The sequence below is a fragment of the Haliaeetus albicilla genome, chromosome 11 (assembly GCF_947461875.1).
Source record: "Haliaeetus albicilla chromosome 11, bHalAlb1.1, whole genome shotgun sequence".
NCBI lineage: Eukaryota > Metazoa > Chordata > Aves > Accipitriformes > Accipitridae > Haliaeetus > Haliaeetus albicilla.
In genome coordinates, this window is record NC_091493.1 from 15417715 (window position 1) to 15430468 (window position 12754).

General features: G+C 35.6%; 1 protein-coding gene across 50 annotated transcripts in view; it reads left to right on the top strand.

Moving 5' to 3' along the window:
• The window catches only part of KCNMA1 (potassium calcium-activated channel subfamily M alpha 1), a 528098-nt gene that overhangs the window by 374559 nt on the left and 140785 nt on the right, over positions 1–12754 (top strand). For all 50 annotated transcript variants that reach the window (XM_069796228.1, XM_069796227.1, XM_069796226.1 and 47 more), the window contains 2 exons: positions 169–238; positions 2027–2182. In XM_069796228.1, the coding sequence (XP_069652329.1) occupies positions 169–238; positions 2027–2182 (226 nt within the window). The remainder of the gene's footprint in view (positions 1–168; positions 239–2026; positions 2183–12754) is intronic.

Here is a 12754-nt window from a genome sequence, read left to right on the forward strand (position 1 = left end):
GTTGCCCAGGTCTGACTTCAATCAGTATGCTTTACAGCCAGGTGAATAAGGGGGTACAGTCTTAGTTGTGGGGACTTGACAACACAGTGAAGTAGAACTATTGGGATATGTTATCCAAATACCCCACCAGCTAAAAGTTATTTTAATTATTTTTTCTTTTATTTTTAGAGTTATTTCAATAAAGAATTATCATCCGAAGATAAGAATTATCACTCAGATGCTGCAGTATCACAATAAGGTAATGTGATGACCAACAGTGTCTGTCCACAGAGTTTTTTTGCTGTGTTGCATTCACTCATACCCAATTTTTCTAGCTCCACCAATAGTAAGCATTTTTCTTTCCAAACAAAAACATCCTAATAAGCCTTGTCATGTAGTCCCATTACAAGGTAATTCAGTTTTATTTATATACGCAAGGAACCTTGTCAAAATCCTGACGTTTATTAATTGCCTAGGGTCTAATTCTCAAAGCTGCAGTGTCCATAGTTGCTACTGATTCCAGATGAGCTTTTAAACACACCTCTTCTATAAGTTTTGCTCAGCTTATTACACTAGAGCTACCCAAGATGAATTGGTGGTCTCTAGGCAAGTCATCTGAAGTCAGTTCTTTGTGGATACTTAGAAAAAAATTGCGCAGAATTATTGTCTTATTGGAGATTTATTGTGATTTTTTTTGTTTCTTGCATGACAATGTAGACCTGAAATTGCCAAGTAGCAGGTCAAAAATAAATAAGTTTTTTTTCATATAAAACATAATTCAGTTGTGGAAATTGTTGCTAAAAATATTATGGAGATCAAAATTATAAATCCACTTTGGAAAATAATTTGTCAAATTTTTGGTGGTAAATCTGTGGCCTTTAAACACAATGAAGTGATTTCATTCAATCCTGAGATGAGGAAGTCCATAAACTGCTGATTAACAGGCTAGGAAGAATATATCAGAGGACAGACTGCTCATATGTGACCTGCTTCTTTTATTGTTTCTAAAAGCATCAACCACTGCCCAGTGTTGGAGAAAAAGCTTTGGTGGGTAGACCTTCATTAAATAATAATTCAGCAATAATCTGGTACTTAGAAGGTTTGACTGCTAACAACTCCTTATACCTGTAACCTTTGGCTAGAACAAGAGCACTTACTGTTGCTTGTGATGTCCTCTTCCTGTACATGAATGGACGGAGCCTGCCTTTTTATAGAATTAAAAGCAAGGTGTTTCTCTGCTTTAAACAGGCTCAGAGGGGAAGATCTTTTAAATACTGGATTTTTCCTTTGTATTAAGAATAGCTGTTATCAAAGCACTGAACTGTGATAGGTGAATAAGGGAAACAAGCACGAAGGCCTCTGTGTTTCCTTATGTCTGTGCAAATGTACAAGGTAGATGGAAGAGAGAATCCAATAGACTTGTGCCAATAACTGAACTGTATTAATACCTAACTGACTAGCATCAATACTGGAGGTGTGTCTTGATCAGCTATTTTCTTTATTCTATCCTTATAAATAGCAGTCTTAGAAAAAAGTTTGGATTTTTACTAAGTGCTATCCTTCAGGTTGGAAGGAATGAAATAGAAAAGACACATGATGTTCTATACGTTATTAAATGACAATGTCGTACAAAGGTTGCAGCTTCACAGGAGTTGTAATCTAAGTTGTATTAGATTCCTGTATATTATATATGTTCCTTATCAGTCAAAGACTAGCTCAAAGTGCTGTAAAAGGAATATACGGAAGGGAAGGAAAACTTTACAAGATGCTGTCGTTCGTTCAGGTGTGAGGATGGGCCTGGCAGAGTGTCACAGCCAGAATATGGCTTGAGAGATGTAAGATTTTGTTTATAATAGGTAAGATCGGAGCATTTCTTAGCATAGAATTAAACTCTAAAATACCTGGATTGCTTCTGCGAACTCAGAAAAAGTCAAGCCAGTAACAAAGAAAATCTTTCACTGCTATCTCCTTCAATACTGTACTGTATTTGAGGAAGTATTTCTGGTTCTTCACCTATGGGGCATTTTTTTGTCTGTTTGTTTTGCAGGCCCATCTGCTAAATATCCCAAGCTGGAACTGGAAAGAAGGGGATGATGCAATCTGTCTTGCTGAGCTCAAGCTGGGTTTCATAGCCCAGAGCTGCCTGGCACCAGGCCTTTCAACAATGTTAGCCAACCTCTTCTCTATGAGGTCATTCATAAAGGTAATGTCTTGTCTCATTAGAATGTATTAGTCTGCAATTCAGTTTGTCAGAGAGCTGAGTAGGAAACATGACTCAAATATGAAACAGATAGGAACACATTAACAGATTTTGTAAGACACAAAAAACAGTGTACACTTCCATACAAAAGTTCTCTGCTGCAAATAGGGCAATGAGCCAGGTTCTGTCAAATTATGTTTTTATTTTTATTCAGCAAGTGTTTGGCTTTTAAATGATTTTTCAAAGCATCATCCATTTCTAGGGAGATATTTCTGGTGTTTTGTGTTTTGCTTTGTTTTAGACAAACCCCATGTTTATCTATGAGAGAAGCCCCTGCTGCTAAAATGAAAATGTGATTTATATATGTCCTATATAGCAACAAAGTGCCCAGAAAAAAGGACTGGTCATTTTGGTCTTTTACATCAAGTGGCTAGTGGACCTCTCACTGTAAGAGTAAATAAGGAACATGCATTGGAACTGAAGCCTGAACTTCCTACGTAATTTGTGTATTTGTTTCTCCTCAAGGAGCTCTTTTGAGCTTAAATGGCAAAATTTTAACCCAGTTATTCCTAGACTTCTATGACAGGCAGCTGTACTAGTTCACTAGATCAAGGCCTTGATTGCAGCGGTCAGTGTTTCCTTGCTCATGCCTTGCTGGGACACTGATTCCAAGTGTAAAGGATGGTCAGTTTCTAATCCCATGAGTGTTATTAATGGGACAGGAAACACCGGAGTCCAAGGTAGGCCATGGTCCACTTCAAGTCCATTGTGCAAGTAAGCAAAAAAAAAAAGCCTAACGTCCTCAGATGAGAAAGCCAGGACTGTTCTCATAGAGGTGCACATGTCAGTGCAAACCAGTGAATCTTTAGTTCCTATGAAGTCCTGAAATTCTTATTAAGGTATCCTTTGGAGACAGCAGACTCCTGTGTGTCAAAAAAATGCCAGTTTTCAATATGGAAACAAGCCTGGGCTCTGCACTTTACTGTCTCTAGTTACGATGTTTGCATCTTTATTCATGTTCTGGGGGAGAAAAAAAAAAAAAAAGCTGTTTTTCTTCAGTAAAGCCAAACCTGGGAACTGTCTATGACTCATCAGCATATGTCACTTTGATATTAATCCTTTCTACTTATATCCCAAAAGAAAACTGTATCTCTTATGAACTCCATTCTTCTTGCTGATCATTTTGGTCTCCCTCACTCTTGCCTGGTCTGGCAACCCAGGACTTTCAGGAATGTCAAACACTTGTAAGTCACACTAATGTATCCAAATTACTGGGGCAACCTGTTCTATGAACTTGCTCTTGGCATCAGAAGTAGATGTGAAACTTTTCCTCAACTTCTGTCTTTCCAAAATCAGAAGGGATCAGTTTTCTCTCAAGGAGATCCAAATATATCGGAATCTCCAGAAGCCATAGTCTTAATTCAAGTTATTTTAATAATGAATTTAAACTTGCAGTGAGAAAATGGAGAGATTCAGAAAGTGATAAAGTCTACAAATGGCTGACTATGGGGGAACTGTACTAGAGACACACACTTTTATGACCTGGATTTGTAGTTAAAATATTTAGACAAGTCCAAAACTGCAAATGTAAAGGTAGCATCTTTCCAGAAGATATATCTAACCACTTAAGCCATTTTATTACCCACTTTCAATCCTATATTTTCTTATTTTGTAAGATATTCTTATGCTAATTTCAGTACAGTGACATTGGACTATCTCACTGATGAACAGTTTTAAGCCGAAGGCTCAGCTTTATAAGGCACTACTCAGATTACATCTATGTATTTCTATATACACAGAATAAGCATAAAAATAGCAATTAATTTGATTTGGAGGAAGCTATCAATGTCAGTTTTGCTCTTGTTTCTGTGATTCTATACAGTTATAAACAGAATAGTGTCCAGACATACCTTAACTTGCATTACTTCAGATGTCATCTTCGGATGGCACTGAGAGAAAAAATGCTGTAAAATAGTTCATTGGGAGAATGCAAGGCTCTGTTAGTACTGGTTAAAAAGATGTCTGCCACTTAATTAAGAATGAATTGTCCAGGCAAGTAAAATGCATAAAATAATTTCCAAAGATCTCTGAGTACATTAAAATCTAAAGCAAAATAAACATACAAGAACTGACACACATTTCTTTATGAGAATCCAACTTGATTGGTGACAACAAAAAGTTTGTTTATTTAGCTGAAAGGATGTTCTTTCTCCAAGCTGTCTCACTCTAAAAACTGTATTTGAACGCTAAAACTATTACTGAGTGGTGGCTCTGAATCAACAGTGTATTGTAGGAGAGCAACTACATTGAAAAGATGTCCATTCCCTAAAAGAACTTCAACCCTTTTCATTTAGAGCACTGAATTTAAGTACTGTCAGACTTTCCTAAATTCCTTGGGCAATTGTTATTAGTGGAGTCTCCCACAAGATAGGAGATTGCCAGGAAAATGTACTGAAACTTCTTTATTTTTTAAAGAAAGCTTGAAATGTGTGTTTGTTCCTCCTCCTTCATAATGTGATTAGAAAGTGATTTAATGTGCCATAAATGTTTGGTCAGTCAAACACAAATGAACATGATTGATGGTGACATTACACACATTTAACTCATTATGTGTTACTTTACAGCAAAATGATTTGTGTAAACAGTCTGCCCAGTATTAGAGGTAAAACAAACTAAGAAACCTCAAAATATTATATTTGTTCGTAATATTTTCCTTTTGGTTTTAGCGATGTAATCTCATATGGAATCTTTTATGTTCTCTTTGGCACCAAACTGAACAAAAAGGAAATCAGGTCAAAAAATATTAAGGTTCTGTAAACACTTAAAGGAAGACAGATAGATTGCACATCAAATGATATGTTAAGGAAAAAAAACTTTACACCTGTAAACTGTATTTCAATAATCCAGTCTTTTTATAGCACAGACTGTTATCATTGTGTTAATAAAGGAATTGGGACTCTCTATTACTTGCATGGTCTCAGAAAAAGATGGAAATACTATACTATACTGCAATTTCTGCATTGTTTGGATTAACAAATATATGCCAGAAGTCTACCCATATGAGAAACATTGGAATAGAAGGCAGAGGTGGTCAAATTTTGTGCCTGTATACAACCATGCAAGCCAATATGAGTTAGTATTGTTATGTAAATTAATAAAATATGGAATGTGGTCCTTGAGTGTAACAGAAGTCCACAAATGAATTAGTTTTGTCTTTGCTCTATTGGTAAGACAGCACACCTCATTCCAAATCTGAAAAATGATCTAGAGCAGTCTCAATTCTCCTCTAAGCTATTTTGAGAGCAGGAATGGGCTCTTTTGGCAGCTGTTGCTCACACCCACACATACACAATGCCCGCTTCTCCTACTACATTTTTTTCTAGTCCAGGCTGAAAGAGAGACACAATAGAGCCACACAGATTTACATCAGTCTGGTGCTTACCTACACTGACGGAACACATCAACTTGTTTGCTATTTATTTTTTTGGCCACCTAGGCAGCCTTGGACTGTTTTAAAGTATGAGACTAGGGTATGCACAGTGAATTCCTTCAAATGGAGAACTTTAAAACGGGTGTGGGGAGGAAATGCAACTTCTCAATATATTGTGAGGTTCTTCAGGAGGCTGCATAATAAACTGGTTACCTGATCCTCCTCACAGGATTTAGACCAAATATTAATGTAGCCTGTTACCAAAGACATTTATTCTCTAAAAGGTCTGCATTTTTAATCATTGAGTCTAGGAATTAAAAACTGTTGTGGTTGAAAACTGTTTGCTATTTACAAATGGTATCGGTCCTTGTGATGAGTATATTTGTCTTGGACTGAAGTCTACCAGGGAGTGCATTTTTCAGTCAATCATTGGAACAGTTCAACACCAATCTATCTTTCACATTATGATTGGATAGAGATACTGCCCTGTTTTGTAAATTTGAAAATTTTAAAAGTAGAGCCTGTATGCCTTTGAGTTCAAACCCATCAAGGCCAGCATCTAAAGAACAATTAGTTATCTTAATATTTCAAGAATACTCTCTCTGCTTTGACCTACTACAAGACTCTACATTAGTATGAACAATGAAAAAGTGCATATATCTCTCATTTGAAATTAGAGCTAATCTTAATTAGCATATTTGATGGTTTAGAAAACATACTCTTTTCATGCCAATTTTAAAAAAACAATCTTGCATACAGAAAGAACTATGGGAATACTTGGCTGAGGTTGTAAAATTTTTATGCCACTAAGGATACTTGTTAGCTTTGATTTAAGCGGACAATGGAATTGAGTAAAGAAGTAGTTGATAATTTATAATACTTAAGGAAATTCAATTATAAGACTGTAAATCTAAGAAGCTTCACTCTTTACTAGGAGTGTATGAATTGCTTTCAGCCAATTACTTATCTGTCAGATTTTGATATCCGTATCTAAAGGCATAATAAAACCAGACATTCACACAAGCAATTTGGGTAGACTGAAAGGGCATTATAGGTGAACGTGAGAAAATGTTTAAAATATATTGCTTTCAATGTACAACTTCTTTTCAACTACCAATCAAGAATATTCTGTGTGTGCTTCCTTTTTATTCTCATCTATGTTGTTAGAAAAATACCCACAATGCTGTGGAGAAAAGAATTATAAAATTAAACATCAAGAAGCCCTGGAAGTGTTCTGAACCTAGGGGGAGGTAGGAGTCCCTCTGTTAGACGGAAGTAGATGAAAACAGCTTGGCAAGGGCTCAAGAAAATTGCCCCAGTGAAGATGTTATTTTCTAGGCATTTTTTGTGAAACATTTCTCTACATGGTCTTCTGGGCATCTTTGAAGAGAAAATTTTATATGTATTTTGGACAGGAAATAGGTAACAACTTTCATGTTGTTAACACAACACTTTATTTAATTTTTTGATACAAAACTTATAATTTTCGGAAGACCATTCAGAATTTCTGAATTGCATGCATTTAGACAGAATACTGCATAATGGGACACATATGCTGAACACAAAAAATTAGACCAGTAGAAAAAGCAAGATCACTTTAACAACAGAACTAAAATATTCAAGTGCTTTTCTAGAGAGATAACTCATTCATTTACTGTACTTTTTGTGGTTTTTTATTATTCAATTAGATAAGGTTGTTTATAAAAGTAAATATATATCTAAAATATCAAATGGATGATCTTCTTCCAAACTTCTGAAATTATTCGCAAAGGCTTTGTACTATTTTGTGCTCCTTCCTTGGTGGTGATGAGCTGAGCTTATTCAATGCTAGGGAGCACTTTACAGCTGCTTTCATTGTGCTATAAAGGAATTTTCATTGTGTCAATTCCTTAATATTTATAAAGACACCCCACCATCCTTTTCCCATTTTTGCCTTGCAAAATGCAATAAAAGATCCTAGGTCACACTACAACAGCTCTAGCATTAGTTCTCTGTCTTGATAGTGAGACTTAGATCTTGACAGAAGAGGTTATATAGCATTATGAGGTTCAGATATACTCAATCTCTTTCATGTAACTATTTATGTCGTTACACTGAGAAGCAAATGCTATGAACAAGATAGATCAGTTGGGGTGACAGAGCTCCTGATAATGACACTGCCAGTGGGTAGGGCTGGGTGTATTAGGGGTTTAGTTTTTTTCCTGACAATACTAATGGTTGTCCTTGCAAGATGTACATTGTTTTTTCATATTTCTGTCACCATGTCTCACTAGGAAATTACTGTATTATGTAAATATATTTGCTGATAACAACATTGTATCTATATACATATAGAAGAGAGCAGAGGAGCATTGTGACTTAAAAAAAGATACAGATGAAAATTAGATTTCTTCTCTTGGGGTACACTTTGTCATCTTCCAGCTATTCTTTATATAGGCTATTGAATCAGTGGGTAATTTGTTTTATGACTACCCAGGAGACAGAATTGCAATGTAACATAGTCAGGGAAAGATAGCCGTGTGCTTACAGTACTAAAGAGGAACTTGGAAGATATAGATTCAAGTCACTGTGGTGGTATGGCACATTCTGCATGAGGTCCAGCAGTTACCTAAACTCTCTTTACCTTTCTTCCTAGCTGTGATCAGAATAACTTAAATTTTTTTTGCTATTTGTTAAGATTTCCTCTTGAGTTTGTAAGGTCTCTGAAGAAAAAAATTACTTCTTACTGTCTGTACCAACTCAGCATCCTGTGATAAAGTTTTGCTATGATTCAACGTCAAAGTCAAAAGAAAATGCTATGTACTTATTCTTAATTTATAGTGTGGTCAGCAGTAGAAGATAGTGAATGATTCCTTGTTGCTGTATCAGCTGCTAATTGTACTGTCTTATTATCTTTCTAGAATGTTACATTTACTCATGTTGCTGCAGTATAAGCTTGAAGTATGTTAGTTATTTAACTTCAGGGATAAAAATAACAGAATGACCTGCAAAGCCTTCTCTTTAGGATCATGCAGGGGAAGGTCTTTCATGAAGACAGATGCTCTTTTCTGTGAGGAAAGGCATGTAGAAGTGCCTTTTGTTACTGCTTGGTGATATGCTTGAGGTGTACAATATTTGATGAGTAAAGGAGGTCCAAATTAAAAAAAGGGAATAGAATTGTTCTTGATCAATTATTGTGTCTTCGTTCAACAGTTATACCTTATATAAGATCTGTAGAGGCCTATGTATGAGGCTAAATGAAAGCAGAAATAACATGCAAGAAATGAGAAGAGGTAAAAGGGAAAAGAATAAATGCTAGCAGGACCAAATAATATCAAGGGTTTTGTTTGGTTATTTTTCCCTCAGTGAAGTGGTTCACTGCTGTTGTGTTTGTGTACTTCATGCTTTCTGGTGTTCTTGTGTTGTTCCTCACTGCAGCTTTTCTGCTACATTTTATTCTATTCTAAATATTGAGTGACATTAACTTCTGCTTTAATTATTCTGCCAGCAAAGGCACATACCCTCATTCCAAAGCAGTATTTGACTCTTTAATTATTCACGATTTTTGTTACCAAGACAGTATTTTCGAGTAAATAATAAAAGTTTTATCTGAGGATGGCATGCCCCATCCCTGGAAGTGTTCAAGGCCAGGTTGGATCGAGCTTTGAGCAACATGGTCTAGTGGAAGGTGTCCCTACCTATGGCAGCAGGGTTGGAACTAGATGATCTTTAAAGGTCCCTTCCAACACAAACCATTCTGTGATTCTATGATTTAAATTCCAAACTTCTCAGACTGGCAGTTATCCACAGAGATAATGATGAACAGGAGATAAGTCTGGTATCAATCTCTGATACCAGAACTAAACTAGCACATTTGGCTTCCTGGAACCCACAATACTTAATATAGGTTTATGCTTTTTGCTGGAATGTGTTTGTTCGGCCAACAAGCAAAGCTTTACCACAGAAAACTTTTCACTGAAATGAAATCTGTTCTCTTTGTCTCAACTGTATTAGTCCATACTGTACAAAGGTAGAAAATACAAGTATCCAGATTCTGCTTGTCAGGAGCTGAAATAGGATAGACCAGTAATTATTTGCAGTAACAAAATTATCTTTATAACCATAAAATTGAAACTACTGTAGGTTATTCTGTGTTTTTCAAGTTAAAATCAAGGTTGTTTTTGTCTTTGTAAGCACAGTAATATTTTCAGGTAGCCTAAAATAAATTTCCTTAACCAGATAAATAACTTCCATGGTTCTACTAAATGACATTTGTGGTAACCTTGATCAGTAGCATCTTGAACCAAACTCACCCCAAATTGGGCTTTTTTGTTTCTATAAAATTTACATAACATTTAACTATTCCCCATTGTTTTCAGGCAACTGACATGTAAACATCAATTTTTTAAGTGCATATGGGACAGATTATTTCATCTCCACATTAACAGTTAGTTTTTGGCTACTTACTCTTATTGTATAGATAAGTATGGGTAAGTAGTAGAAACATATCACTAAGTCCAGAGATGGACTGCACAACAATCACTCAAGTTATGGTTAAGTATTTTAAAGGAAAATAAACACACATTATGAAGAATCAGATTTGTTTAGGGATTCAGTTTTTGAGGTTAACTGCAGCAGCAGACTTTAAAATTTCATCACAAAGGCTTAAACTAGTCAAGAGCACAAGTCCTAAAGTATTTTTTCTCATTTTAAGGATTTTTAAATTAGTACCTTACTGACATGGATTAGGGGAGAAACTGCTTATGTTTATCTGTGGAACCTTACTCTATTAAAACTCAGGGAAACTGCAAGACTCAAGGAATCAGGAAAGAAATATCGAACAATGGAGGTTCTTAATAATAGCTTCAATTGTAGCAGACCAGCAGGTACTCCCTTTCAAAAAATACCAGGCAGGTGACCATCTCCCTCTTTGAAATCACAGGGAAAATGTCATGGTTCAGGTGGAGATAAAATGTAAAGGTCATCTTTAGTCCTTTGTTATCATTATCTTATAATATTTTATAGCATCCCAACTATCAGCAATTCTTTAAATTCATTAATCAACATTTCATGGTATCCTAACAGAACATATCCTAATCATTCCAATCACTTCATGAAGGTTAATTGAACACTAACCAATGAAGCTCAATGACTGCTTGGTGAATGAGTTTGGTTTTTTCCAGTGCTTTCTTAGTCCTTGAATAAGGGTGAGTATAACTTAACTATAGGTCTGATCTGCAGTTCCTTCCTCCAAATCAAAACCATCTGCCTAAAGAAAAGAAAGCAAGGGAAGAAAGTAGAAAGGAGAAAGACATAGTGTATTTGTGTATTTTTTTTCCAACCTCAGGTGGTGTCAATCTAAGAAAAAGCCACAAAATAGACCATAAGTTACAAACATGTCCTTGCTATCATTACTCTTATTTTTTACCAAGCCTGCACTTTATCTGTTTTCTGTATATAAAGAGTTGCTGATCAGCAACATTTGCAAGCTTCACATAAATAAAAGGGTTATAAAAAATGTGATGTGACTTCTCTGTGTGTGGTGGAGAATAATACAATGCAAATCCCTTTTAGCATCCCACATGGTCTCTGAATGGTGAAACAATTTCTATGGAAGAAATTTCTCTTGATTGCTTGCATCCCACTTGTCAGGGAGTGTATAATTTGGAACATTTCCATATTGCAATTTATTCTTGCAGTTGTTTACTTCTCCAGAACTAAAGTAACTGGTTACTTGGCAGCCTATCAACAGGAGAAGAAAATTGAAAAGAAATAAATTCATTGTAATTTATATTTCACTGGTTTCTTGAAAAGTTTCCAATCCTTCTGTTCTTTAGAACATTCTTTTGAAACAGTGCCTTTTGACTAGTTTAACATGGGCAAAAGATTGGTGAATCCCAAATTCGTACTCAGCCTGTAGGATAAAAATGCAAACTTTATGTAAAATACTATAGAAGTCCTGTTGAAATAGCTGTGGAATTCAGATTTTTTTTAATATTGGAAAATTGTCCAAGAGAGGTTTGGGTCACACCAAATTCCAATGAAAGTTATACTATAAAATAATATATAATATAAAAGTAATAGTAATAGTTAATAATGTAATATAACAATATAATGGTTTTATTTAATAATATAATATTAGAACGTAATGATATAATATGAAAATTATTTTGATTTATTTTTTCTAACTTAAATCTTTATGTCAAAATACACTCTTGTTTCTTTCTGCTTTATGCTGTTCAATGATCCTAAGCATGTCAGAATCAGTAGAGAATGTTTGAGTGGTTTAAACAAGCTGTGGATCAAGCTATTACAGGGAAGAGGTGCTTTTAAGTTGTAGAAGAGTTTGAAAAGCTCATCAATACAAGCCATGTGTGGACATGGTATGAAGATGCTTCTTTAAGTTAGACAATTAGCAGAGCTGTAGTTCTTACATGTGCTGCTAGGACACTACATTCCTGATGTGCTTCTGCAACTGTAGAGGCTCAACTGCAATTCCTTTTCTCTGAAGCCTTTTAATGTAGCTGTTGCTTTATTTCCTGCTAATGAATAATATAATCCTGTTTTTTCTCACTGAGATTAGTATGTATGACAGTACTGCATCCCTTGCTTTTTTGGTACTGTCTATCCATAAAATGCTAGTTTGACATGGAATTGGTCTTGCTGTCTCTTAAAGCTTTTAAAAGTGAACTTTTTTCTAACATGATTTAGACATTTTTTCCATAGTTTATCCTGATTAGTGGGAAGACAAGAGGTCTGTATGATTTAAGCATGGAATAAGTGACTAGGTTGAAGCAGGCAAAGAAGATAACCACGTTATGAGCCTAAAAGAGGTTTGAAAGAGGAGGTGGAAATACTGCTGATGGAGAAGTAAGATAAAGAACTCTGTCAGTAAAAGCACTGTCAGTTGGTGGCTCTACATCCTCTAGTACATGTCAATTGGGCAGGCTGACATTTCCCTTTGGATAAAGGAGTTAAGAGAGAAATACAAAGCAAGATATACAGGACATAAGCCTAGAGAAACAGTTCTGTTGGTATTGTGGGTGATGTTAGGTAATTACATGGTAGCGAAGAGAAACAAAGGGGCAGAGTCAAGGGCAAGGACTTAGGGAACTGCAGGCAGGGGAAGTGGGGATGGAGACAGCTCTCCAAAAGAGCAAAAAAAA